General features: G+C 44.9%; 1 protein-coding gene across 1 annotated transcript in view; it reads left to right on the top strand.

Annotated features, from left to right (window-relative positions):
* Positions 1-220: 220 nt before the first annotated feature.
* Positions 221-12,793, top strand: part of slc35f1 (solute carrier family 35 member F1) — a 52,994-nt gene continuing 40,421 nt past the window's right edge. Inside the window, exon 1 of the mRNA XM_076995971.1 lies at positions 221-637. Coding sequence (XP_076852086.1) covers positions 513-637 — 125 coding nt within the window. The 5' untranslated portion in view covers positions 221-512. The remainder of the gene's footprint in view (positions 638-12,793) is intronic.

The following is a 12,793-nucleotide window of genomic DNA, read 5'->3' on the forward strand; positions in this document are numbered from 1 at the left end:
AAACGCGACATTTTACGGTTTATAGTTTCATAATAAGACATAATTCAATTTGGGAGCCCACAAAAATGTAGAAATTCACAATTTATAAATTGTGTAAAATTAAAATATTCTTCTTCACTGTGCCCAAGTGCAACTATAGTAGTCTCTACAGAGCAAATGGATCTGCCTACGAGAACTACCACACCCTCTAGTGGCCACAGTCTGTATTGCCATCGAAATCTCAACGCCTTCCAGCAAGTCAAGACAGTCCAGCGTCGGCATTCGGAAAATGCGCACCGAGATACCGGGGAACCTTCGCAAACAGCGTACCGAGAAACAGGTGCATCGCGTGTAAGCCTACGGTCTTCCTCGCCCCATCACGCTGGAAATACACCTGCTAGTTCTGCCCGAATAATGGAAAGCTAAGACTGTCTGCTGCAAAAGCCCGTAGAATCGGCTTTTGTCTTGGTTTGAACACCAAGCCTTTCGTGCTCGCACGGAGCAGAATGTCCTCTGGTTTCTGATTGTGTCCGATGTCCAGCCTAGAGATGCTTCCCGAGCCGCAGAACCATGTTGTTACGACTATTGAGACAATTCCTTCAGAGACGGTCACAGCATCCGCGACACTGTTGCAGAGGGTGAGGAAAGTCTTTAATAGGTAAGAGACTTCAATACCACTTTGGGGAGATGTGTCAAATCTCGGTCTAATGCAGGACATTATGCGATTTGTGTCCATCTTTCTGTGTTCTGTAATTGACTAGAACTTTGTGATGCTGTGCACGTTTATCAAAACGTCATCGGTACTGAAATGGTAGCAGACGGGAGTAGTTGGATCTAATCAGCATAGCGTGAGTCCAGTTGAAACCTTTATGGAGATGTTTCATAAGAAGACTTTTGTATGAAGTAAGCGCCCCCCAAGTGCCAAATAAGTATTTTTAATAGTAGCTAAAATACATTCGTTTGTAAATGCTTTCTTTAAAAAAAGCCTACAAATTAAAATCTAGTCGATTTATGCCATCACATGACACAGAAATTAACTGTCAAACAACGTTGGTTCATAATACAGCAATCGGGATCTGAAAGCATTATGGTTAAATGTCACCATTATTGTTATTTACAAAATCTGCATTCAAACCGTAGCTCAAAAATAGGCAACTTAGTGACATCAGTCTAACACACAGCCAGTGAGAGCATCTCAGGGCTTGTGACTGGTTTCCAGTGTCACTGATTAGATTTTTGTGGAGCCCACTGGTCCAATCTATCATCTCAGTGGCAGAAAGGGTTTGAAGAGCACTGCACAGCACTCGTCTTTTGTCCTGCAGTATGGTGTACATCCTTCTCACTCGTGAGCTAGCCAGTGGCGCCAGAGGCACCCCCCCCCCCTTCCCCAGACCTGTTGTGTGCTCAAACGAAGCAAAAATGATTAGGCCCTATTAAACCACTGCCCAAGAACTGAAGGGCACCCCAAGTTCAGAACTCAGCAGCTTGGCTTTGCACATACTTGGGCATGAAGTGTGAGGGTTTCAGGGTGCTTTTTGGGTTCCAGCATGGATTCTGGGTGCAGCGGTAATGGGTATAGCAGAGATATCAACATATCTGCACAGCATTAAGCCCATTACAAAACATCAGCGGGGGATGAAGTAGGTACCTTACTGAGATGAGTGCTTTTGTTGCTGTATTTGTGTGTGTGTGTGTGTGTGTGTGTGTGTGTGTGTGTGTGTGTGTGTGTGGTTGGGGAGGGAGGTGTTTATAAGAGAGAGTGAGGCAGAGTTAGACTGGGTGGTAGACCTGAGGTGTCTAATTCCAGCTGTGTTTTGTGCGCGCATGTGTGTGTGTGTGTGTAGAAGGTGACAGCTGGTGGTCCTGAGTCGGTCCGCTCACGTTCCCTGTCTTTGCCATCTGCTGGTCCTTTTCAGCCCATCTCTCGCCTTTTTCTCCCAAACAATGGCCCGCGGGGTGGGATCTAGGCGTCCAGCTTGGGTTGCCCGCTGCCCCCTCCTGGGGCCATTGTACCAAACAGTGCAGAGAGGAATCCACACTTGAAGGGAATGGGAGGATTGTCGTCCCCGAGGGCTCGCACATAGCTGAGTGGGATCGTTTATCCTGGCGGCCATTGCTGGTGAACGAGACCGTTGTTCTCATGTACACTTGCTGTGCTGACCATGTTCTTCTCACTGTTTTATATACAGGCAGGTCTGCGTTTCATAATTACGTAAGGAACATGCTTAGTGACATGAAACTCGATCCCCAGACCCAGATTAAGTGTTGACATGGAGTAAAAATGACAATCAGTAGAGAAACAATGATGACATTGCAATTTAACCAAAGATTAAATTATTTCATGTATGAAGACTTCCTCAAATTGTTTTTTTTTTTCCGGTAGAGGTCTGCTGTGGTGAATGCCTTATTGGCATCAGAAGGACTGAGGCAGGCACTGTCCTGTTTCAGTTCATTCACAAGATCCAATTTTGATTCAGTATTGATTCATTTTGATTCCTTTTGACCATGAAATTCTAATTACAAACTGACATTGCTTGTGATAAATGTTTTTGGAGAATTACTGCTGCACACCCAAAAGTTATAACATGTGAACAGGGTGTATTCCTGAAAAGGTCGTTCTGAACATTGAAGACTTGGCCAGTCACAGTGACTCAACATATGCATAGAATTCATGAGCATGACATTGGGATCTTATAGCAGATTGGCCAAGTTAAAATGAAGATGAATCAGAAAATCAGTATTATCAATCCAGCTTTATGCACCAGTTTGCCGCACTAGATGGACATGTGATGTCCAATGCACCTCGTAATCTGTAGTAGGTGGCAGGATAATCGTAGTTTCAGGAGAACCGTAGTTCAGGGGAACCGTAGTTCAGGAGAACCGTAGTTCAGGAGAACCGTAGTTCAGGCCTCAGCCTTGGCCTGGCTCAGCTCGCTGTGCAGTGCTAGAGATGTGATTCTGAAACGTGTCTCTCAGAATGGCGGTATTATGGCACACCAGGGGCCAGTCAGCGGTGTGGCTAGCAGATCTCTTCTGTTCCTGCTGTGAAGACCCATCAATAGCCAGGTGACATTTATTTAGCTCCACTAAACCCTGTGGATGGAGGGGGGCATTAACTTTTGTACTTCACTGTGAATAAGATTGACAAGAGGGAATCCTCTTTGCTGATATCTCCCATATTAGACTGTTTGGAACTATAAACTATATAACTATTAAAAAAAATTTAAAAACACATATACAATAATTTTCCTATTATTGAAGTATTTGGCAAAACCTGTGCTTCTCAGAAAACCATTCATGTCAAAGTATTGAGTTATTTGTTTCCATGAAGATATTTCAGCATTTTCAGAAAAAAAAGTAGTTTAGACATTTTTGACAGCATTGGATGCTCTAAAGCCTCAAACTCTGTGACAGGTGTTGTCAAAAGCTTTTTTTTCCCTCAGATGTTTGGACCCAGAATGATAGGTTTATAAAATATAAGCCCATATTTGAGGTGTAACAGTCTGTAGTAACCCACAGCATGGCTAGTAAAATGCTGAGGGAAAAGCTCTTGTCCTCTAAATCCATTACATGCGGTATTTTCCACGGCTGCCTCCTGGGTAAAATTGGCTTTGATGGCAACTGGGCAATTATGGCGTACAGTAGAGAATGTACAGAGGTGCTGTATCATTCAGCAGAGCTCTTTTGTTTCCATTATAGACTTGGCTGAGTTTTCTCTTCTTCTCATAATAAGATGTATGGCGGCTCTATTGTGCAATGATGAAACAGAACGATCTCTGTAATTGCAGCAGTGCTGGACGTGATCAATAAAACGCCAGACAGGGAATCTACTTTTTTTTGTCACTGAGTAGAAAATGAGAAGGAAGATCCATGATCTCACTTTGGGGAAAAGACACAGATTTGTGAAGCGTCCTCATTCTGTTGTAAAAGTATGATGTGTGTACATGCTCCTATATGCAAACACGTATTTACTTAGAAGGCTCCTGATGTTTACAATAACGCTACGTATTGATCACGAGTCGCCCAACGGGTGAAAATACAAATAAAAATGTGTAAAATGTGTAAAATGAATAGCACTTTGCAGTAAGGCGTGAGCAGACAGCTGGCTCTACTTAGAAAATAAAGTCTTGTTGCCACCGGTTCAGTGTAAATGTATTGCCTAAAGAAACTGGATCCTGGCAACCTGGTAGAAAATACATGGAATGCCTTTGGTTCATTGAGGAGAAAGACGATCTGTGCGGAGACATCTGTGCTAGTCCTGTGTCCTGTTGGGACGTCCGAACACAGACACGTCTGCATGTCTGTGCCGGGAACAGTGGAGGTGTTTGGTGATATGGATCTGTTCCGTCAAAACAAAGACCTACAGAATCTGGAAATATTTGGTCCCCCCCCCCTTGACAAAGTACAAGCTGACGCTGCTAAATATATATATTTTTAAATCAACTTTGTACCTCTATTGCCAGAGTCTAATTTCAAATTGTGCAAACTTGTCTAATTAAGCCTACAACAGCTTTTATAGAAAGTAAGTTGAAACGCCAGAAAACATGAGAAGTCTTCTATTAATTGGGTAGACTGATTGCCTGACGTTAGCAACAACTGGAAGAAGACCCAGGCATGGTAGTAGCTAATTACAACATTCAGATAACCACTTTTGCTCAAGAATGAGTAGGCCTAGTCCAGAACGATCCTCTGTGATACGACTTCCAGTTTAAGTTTAATACTGACTGCGATTAAAAATTCAGTCAGACCAGAAGGGCTTAATAATAATAATAATAATAATAATAAATTTTATTTATAAGCGCCTTTCATAACACTCAAGGACACTTTACAGGAAATAAATAAAACAAATTAAGAAGATAACAGAATATGCACCAGAAGACACAAACATACAATAGACAATAAAGTGAATCACAGGGAATAGGCTATTGTGAACAGGTGAGTTTTGAGTCTGGATTTAAAAAGAGGAAGAGAATCAATGTTACGGATGTCAGGAGGGAGGGAGTTCCAGAGTTTGGGAGCAGAGCGACTGAAAGCTCTGCTTCCCATGGTACTCATACTGCTTATGCAGTTTGACTCGGCCACGGGCCCAGCTATGATTAAGTTGGTTCTTGGTCTCCGCTGAGAAATTCCCCGGCCTTTAACGAGTGTCGCGGTTTTGTTTACAGCTTTTGCATTTGCCTGGACAAACCTCACGGAAGATTTGTCAACGGTTCAATCCAAGAACTTCAACCAGCTGCATTTCAGTGGGACCATCAAAGAAACCAATATGGTCTGTCCTGATTCTCAGCTACTTGCTACAGCGGTGCTTCTTCCTATATGCCATCTGCGGCCCTGGGTTTTCCCTTGTGGACCGGTAATTATCTGGTAATTATCAAACCTTTCCTGAGGTGAGTCAGATCGGGATAACACGAGTGTGTACTGAGGGTCTCCGGGCCAAAGGACGACACTGCAGCAGCTGATGAGCTGTTTTAAAGACAGACAGCACGTGCGACTTTACGTGCACTAATACGCACGAGCTGGGAGGAGAACGGGCTGTCACGCTGTGCAGGAGAGCAGCTCGTGCCCTTCGGACCTGGGAAGGAGAACGGGCCGTGGCCCCGGAACGCCCCGAGCTGTCTCACGCCGTTTGATTGCGGTCCGTATGCTGTACGGAGTGGGCGAGAAAACTGCCTATCAACTTAACAAGCGAATGGTACATGCACAGGCCTTCAAAATACGTGCTCCCCTCCATTAGTTATCATGGAGGCTCCGTTGCAAAGTCAAACAACATCACTCGTTTGACGCTGAATTCCTTCCAGCGGAAAATGATTAATCGATGTGAAGAGTGAAGCGTCAATATGCCAATCTACCGAATGAAGGACACCCTGGATTCAGTTTGTCTGTGCGTACATGCCACAGGGAGGCGGACGGGTCGGCTTTGATATGAGCGGTGCTGTGTCTCGAAAGGAAATCGTGTATTTCATTATAGGTTCTTCCAAAATGTTTTCCATTGGCACACATTACAGGAAGCACCACAATACCCAGAATAAAGCGACATTTTGATGTATGCTCCAGACGTCCCTGACTGTCACCCCCTGTGTTATCACGAGCTTTGAATAAAAGAGCAACCGCAGATCCAGCAGCGTTGTGGCTTGTTCGGATCCCCGCTGACAGCTCGCTTTTATCGTTGAGCGGTAAAAAAAAAAAAAGGCATGTAAGTTAGTCAACTCGCATCGCAGGTCCGCTGGGCCTGCCGGCCTCTTGACCCGCCACACACATCCGTCGAGCTCGGCGTGCGTCTGCTCGCCTTACGGGAGGTGCGTTCATGACAGACGGTATCGAAAAAGGCTGACAACTTAAAGCATTGAATGTGTCAGTGGGATTTGGTGCATTACTCATATTTATGGCTGTTGTTCCCTTTCCACTCGCAATTTAACGGTTATTCAGCCTCTTGGTCTCGAGCTCAGGCTGTTCTTTGTCAGTGATCTCATGTTTGTCATAAAAACACAGGGAGAAAAGCGGGCAAAATACGATGTTTTTATCGTGCATTCCGTGTAAGGGGATGTCAGAGCAAGACAGTTTCTATCGTAAAAAGAATAAGGTATCAGTTGTTTTGTGTATCCTCATATCTGCCATCTGAACGTGTTAACAAAAAGCTGCAGCTATGAGAGATTCGGAAGTGGAGAGGAAGTGGAGAGGGATGGGGAGATGTCTCGGCTCGCTGCTTAATTAAGAGCGCTGGCTTTAACGGGAGGAGCAGCGTGTGACGCCATACACTGCTCGAACATCTCCCCCGTGCTGGAACCACCACCGCCGATGCCTTCACCCACCAGCTTCCCGTGAAGAGATGCCAATGCGATTTCATCCCAATTAGTCAATATATGCCACACGTCATTTCAGGCCTGGCCAGGTAGCAGCGTGATCTGTGGAATCGATGAAATCAAAAGCCCGGCTGAGCTGACGTGCTGAAGTAACCTTAATCCAGTCTCTTATAAAGAGGACAATATTAAGATCTGTCATCGATTATGAGCCGTAGATATGGGTTTATTCTGAGCAAATCTCAGAGTGTATAAGGCATGTATGTGTCTCCAGAGAAATACAGAGACAGAAGTGCAATGTTGGTGAGAGGGCTAAAGGTTCTTTTGTGAAGATGGTACCAGGCCAATATTCCACAACTGGTTTCCCCTGGCAGTGTCTCCATGACTGCCAAACGCTGATGTAAAGCAAGGAGCATCCGCATATAATCAAGGCATTGATGTGAGAGGGGCTATTTGAAGCCTTCCAAGGATTATTCAGAACACAGACAGTAGACCTCTCTCTCTCTCTCTCTCTCTCTCTCTCTCTCTCTCTCTCTCTCTCTCTCTCTCTCTCTCTCTCTCTCTCTTTCTCTCTCTCTCTCTCTCTGTCCCTTTAGTGTGTAGTGGCTGAACAACAGTAATAGAACATTTGTACTTTCTCCACACTGACAGATGGCTGTATTAGGAAGTGATCCGAGACAGACTCGTTAAGAGCTCTTCATGGATATAGCCTGCGTGTCTCCCCATACATTCTCCCCACACCACTTCCTCACTACGCCACCAAGCACCCGCAATCCTTCACTGCTTTGTGTCACTGTGCCGTGGAATCAAGTGCAGGCTAACTGGTATTTAAACAGCCATTTAAACCTTACTAATGACACGGCCGATCACGATCGCTTTACCCAGGATGCACCGAGCAACAGAGGCGGGTGCGTTCGACGTGCACGGCCAGCCGGCGAGGCCACGCTAGCTGCTTTCCTAGGAGACGAAAGAAGCGAGTTCGACCGGGCCACGCATGTGCCGCGGACGGTCGAACGGGGACACGTGGGCCGGATGCTTCACCGTCTGCCTCTAATTAGCTTCCTGGAGGAGGCTTAAACTGCACAGTTACCCTCAGCTGATTTGCGTTCCCGTCCGCGCCCCTGATGGAGAGCCTCCGCACACCTCCAGAAGTGGCTAATGAGGCTCGGACTGAATTAAGTGGGTCAGGCCTGCGGGAGCCTGTCACCTGCAGCCGGGTATGAAGGGAAAAAGCGGTCCGTTAAGGGAAGGCAATGGGGTGAACACGGGGCCCTGGCAACACGGGCTCTACTACACACAGGGCACAAAACACAATCAAGTGCAAAACGTGGGGAGGAGAAGGCAGGAAATAGAGAAAAATCTGAATAAAGAGAGACAGAAATGAGAAAAGACGAGAAAAGCGGAATAAAGGCAGTAAGCATAATACGAGCCAATGACTTACAGACAGACTGTGCACACAGTTCATGAATAGATGTATTTGTGAGGCAGTGATTCTCCAAAATTCCAGTCCTCTCCTCATGGGGTCATGAGTGCCGGAACAGAAGAACAAAGAGATTTTGTGAGAGAGGATGAACCAGCACACAACACACACTCCTTCTGTGGATGACAGGCCGAAGAAACAGGGTCACTAGGCTGTAGGAGTCAGTACGAGTCAAATTGCAGTACGTATATATCACCGGCCAAGTTTCCACTTGTCAATAGCATTTAGTAGAAAAGCCACTATTAATTTGAAGTTCTTGGGTTAGATTTTATTGGGTATGAGTACACAAAGATGAATTAATATACTTCTCACATCTCAGTGCCATGTAGCATTTTTGTAATTTTGCTAAAGACATCTAACACTTAGCTCTCTCTTAATGAACACTGGAACCAAAATAACACCATCTCGCCAGTAAAATACACCAAGAAAGACTCTCTAAAATAATCATGGATAATAGACAAAATATGGCTGAGGGAATGTACAGCATTTTGTGTGACATGGTCACTTGATATGGGAAGTTATTTCTGGGTATGAAATGAATGTTAGCATAGATTGTCTCCCAGAGTTTAAATAGAGCTATTCTCTTTGCACATTCAGACTGAACGTGTTTTTCCAAGCTACAGACTAATTACCTCACCCAACTTCCTTGTTTAGCTGTCAACAGAGGTTCTGAAACTAACTAAATTCTAAAGTATTGTGACAGTGTTTTATGAATACCTCAGTCATAATAAGGACCTGTGTGAAAACAAGTCAACGTTAGTGTCTTTTTGTAACGTTGCTTTGCTGTGCTCTACAGAGATCAGAAATCAACCAGGAAAATGTGTGAAGACACCGCACTGCCATGCCTGAACAGTTGCATGTTCTCAGGCAGGTCGAGGGCTGAAGGCCCCCCCCAACACACCTCTCCAGCATCTCCCCAGGGCATCTGGCATCTCCCCAGCAGCAGTCCCATGTCCGACGGGCCCGGCGGGTCTCAGAGGTCTCTCACCCGGCCCGCTCGGTCTTTGCCGCGTGGGGGCGAGTGAGAGGGAGACGGAGGCGTTCGCCGGGCACGGACACGTGCTCGGACACGTGCCACGCGCGTGAGATGTTCCCAGCTCTGTTTGTGTGAGCAGGCTGTGACAGAGCGGGCCTTCGTGCTCGACGGAACAGCTTGTAGGAGCATCTGCCGCATTGCTTGCAGTAAACGGCGACAGACCATTTTGCTCATAGGGAAAGGGTTTTTTTAAGCTTCTTTTCACATTTCTAGCATCTCCGTATCATGCCAGGGTGGTTTCTTGCTCCGTGTATAAACAAGGACTGGGTATTTTCAAGCATGTTTGAGGTTCTGTGTTTAATTGACCCCGGGGTTCTTGTTTTCCTTCTTTTGTAACCTTGTGCTCTCCAGTGTACCTTGGAAGTTGTAAGAAGAGTTCATTTCACAGGCCGGCTCAGTATTCATGAGCAGTGATTATTGGCGGACTCCTGGCTGACCTGCAGGCATTTAATTCCCATTTACGCTACTGTTGTTATGCCCCTCAGAGCCTCTTGCAGGGCCTGTGTTTTGAATGTCCTTTTGATAAATAATGCAGCTTCACCAACTGTTTGGCTGAGGCTGCAGGCATTCTGTGGCTGAACCGAGGAGTCAATTCAACTGGAAACTGCATTTACTGCACAAGCACACAGTCAGGGGTTACACAACAGTGACTGTTAAAACAGAAATACTGATACAGCACCTTTAGTGCTGCACTTTCTTTGTAACCTCAGCTCCCCTGGGCTCTGTGTTTGTACTTTTTTATTTGCATTCAATTTTTTTCTTTAAAATAATAGACAGCCCAGCCTTAAATGTCTTTGCGCGTTTAGCTAAATCCGACAGAGGGGCCGGTTCTGTTGTCCTTGCTTCGGTCCTGGACTTTTTTAACTGCATGACTCCGAGACTAAGGTCTCCTGATCTTAACTGAGCCTCAAATGGTAAACTGATGCTTCTGAACAGTAGCATAGTCTGGTCTGCTGCAATCCTAACTGTTAATACGGGTACAAAGGATGATCAGGCCCATATTGTTATGTTTGTGTGTGTGTGTGTGTGTGTGTGTGTGTGTGTGTGTGTGTGTGTGTGTGTGTGTGTGTGTGTGTGTGTGTGTGTGTGTGTGTGTGCTTAAATATGTATTTTGAATGTGTGAAGTGAAAGAGCCTGCTGATCTCCACTGTGAGTGTGTGAGAGGCCACTGGGTTGCCAGTGATTTCTTTGCCTGACCCTCGCTGATTGGGGGGTGTTTGTCAGAAGGCTGTGCAGGAAATGAAGTGGAAGTGGAAAGTGGAATAGGCTATCTTAGCGTGTCAATAACATCAGTAGCCATCATCCTCCTCGGTATTGCACCAACATTATGGCACTTCATGAATGTTCTCATGCAGAACAAACTTCGGTCACCCCATCTTGGGTTTCTCCCTCTCTGGCACACATTGCATGTCTGCAATAATTAGCAAAGATTTCAGTTTCAATAACTTCACAATCAGTCTACCTTTGCTCTTTTAGAAGTGCAGTTTTGTTGATTTGAATTATTCATGGCGGGAGTATGCCCAAGTAACTCTTCATTACTCTTTTGTTAGTGGATGAATTATTCATGAAATAGAGGCATCAGATTATGTCTAGAGACCACTGAAATAACACTGCTGATTTCTAGGGATGAAAAACTCAAATGAGAGAAATATAATATAGGTTATCAGTCATCTTGACTGTAGGGAGCATGTTATTTTTAGCAAGCCAAAAGATCACATGGGTTCAAAGCAATCGCACCTCAACATGTGCTATACCTCAGGTTCGCTGGCCTCTGAAGACGTAGGCCTGTCTGTCAGATACTTTGCTTCTATATTTTGAGGTCTGTGACTAATCATAGAAAAGAGTAAGACAGCGCTCTAGAGGAATGAGCTAACTGTTGTGTCTAGGTGGGGACATCTCTGATGTACGAGGTATGTACCCTTTGTTTGCAAACTGCTGTTAGAATATGTGGTGTCAGCCAATGGATGGGTTTCATTTTGAGTTTGGCTTTTCTCAAGATTCCTACCTTATGCCAAAACAGTGAGTTCTTCCTTGCCAATTTTGTCTTATCAACTTGCTTAGGAGTCTAGACCAAGATTAATGCAAAGGTTCGTGGAAACACTTGTAGTAAAAAGCTATTAAAATGCAATGAATATGAATGAACAAGCTCAATCCTGCCAACAGTAGCAATGAACGTCAATCACAACACTATATAGATGGGCCTTCATCAGCATTTCAATTAATATGTATTTATGTAGGGTGTTAATTAACTTAAATTTGCATTTTTTTTTTTCCACTGGACGTTATGTAATAAGCTAACAGAGTGTTCAGTTGGGGGCTGATTGTGATCTGATAAATGTTTCACGTCACAGTGCTTAGCGAATGTCTGACAAAGTGTTTCATACCTACTGAATGCATAATTGACTTAATACTTCACGCTCTTTTCTTCGCCCGATTACAAAGAGCACTGACCCTGATTTGGCTAAGTGATACGATAAGTGAGTTAAACGTTCCTTTTTACTTCTTGACTGGCTCCGGAGGACTCCGATTGGTCAGAGAGCACTTCACATGCAGGTTGAAGAACTCGCAATTCCCTCAATCGGACCCAAACGCTCTCTCTTCGCGCTATTTCCTGTGCGCTGTTCCGGTTCGCTGCTGCCCCGGGGATATGGGCCACCGTCCTGCCACAGAGGGCTGATGTGCTGCCCTTGACTGCCGGTGTGGGTGTAAAGTCTCCACACGCATCAGAGGCACGTCCAGGCCACGGGGGCTGAGGAAGGGGAAGACGGCTGGGGGGGAGTGGGACAGGATACAATGGGGTCTTGTAGTATTTAAATGATGATGGTATCTGGTAGTATTTGAATAATCATGAATATAAATGTGATCATGAATAATGTAAGACAGGAATTAAAAATGAAGATGAGATGAGATGAGATGTGCTGAAATATAGATGCACCTCAGTGTCCTGTGAAAGACTGAACATCGCTACTGCTCAAATATGATACAGACAGCTAGGTGTGAGAAATAAGGTGGCACGATAGTGAAACTAATTATGAGCAGGGAGAGCTCAACTGGCCAGCAAAGGCTGGAGAAGAAGAGACTTGAGGAGATTAAAATGATCAAATGCACATCACACTTTCCCAGTGCTTTATCGCGTCCATTGATATCACAAAACTAGAGAACTTGAAGTAACTTTGCCTTTTACCTGCTGAAGAAAACACACTATCCTAAATCGCGCTGTGGCACTGTAGTGAGAAAAGCTTTCCTCAGAACCGCCATTTTCCTGCTCAAACAGATGGTGTTGTTTCTCTCCTAATAGAAATGAATGCAAAATGCATTGCAAACCCACGGTGTGACCCTACGTGTAAACTGCCGTCGGTCTGCTTTGATTCCATGGTGATGTGTTTATGTGCTTATCATCAAACAAACAAGCCTATAACGGGCTGGCTTGCTTTTCACTGGAAGGCAATGTGGACAAAAACCACTGTGGATGAAAATGTAATGTAAATTGTAAATGTAGTC

The sequence above is a fragment of the Brachyhypopomus gauderio genome, unplaced genomic scaffold, assembly GCF_052324685.1.
Source record: "Brachyhypopomus gauderio isolate BG-103 unplaced genomic scaffold, BGAUD_0.2 sc305, whole genome shotgun sequence".
In the NCBI taxonomy this organism is placed as follows: Eukaryota; Metazoa; Chordata; class Actinopteri; order Gymnotiformes; family Hypopomidae; genus Brachyhypopomus; species Brachyhypopomus gauderio.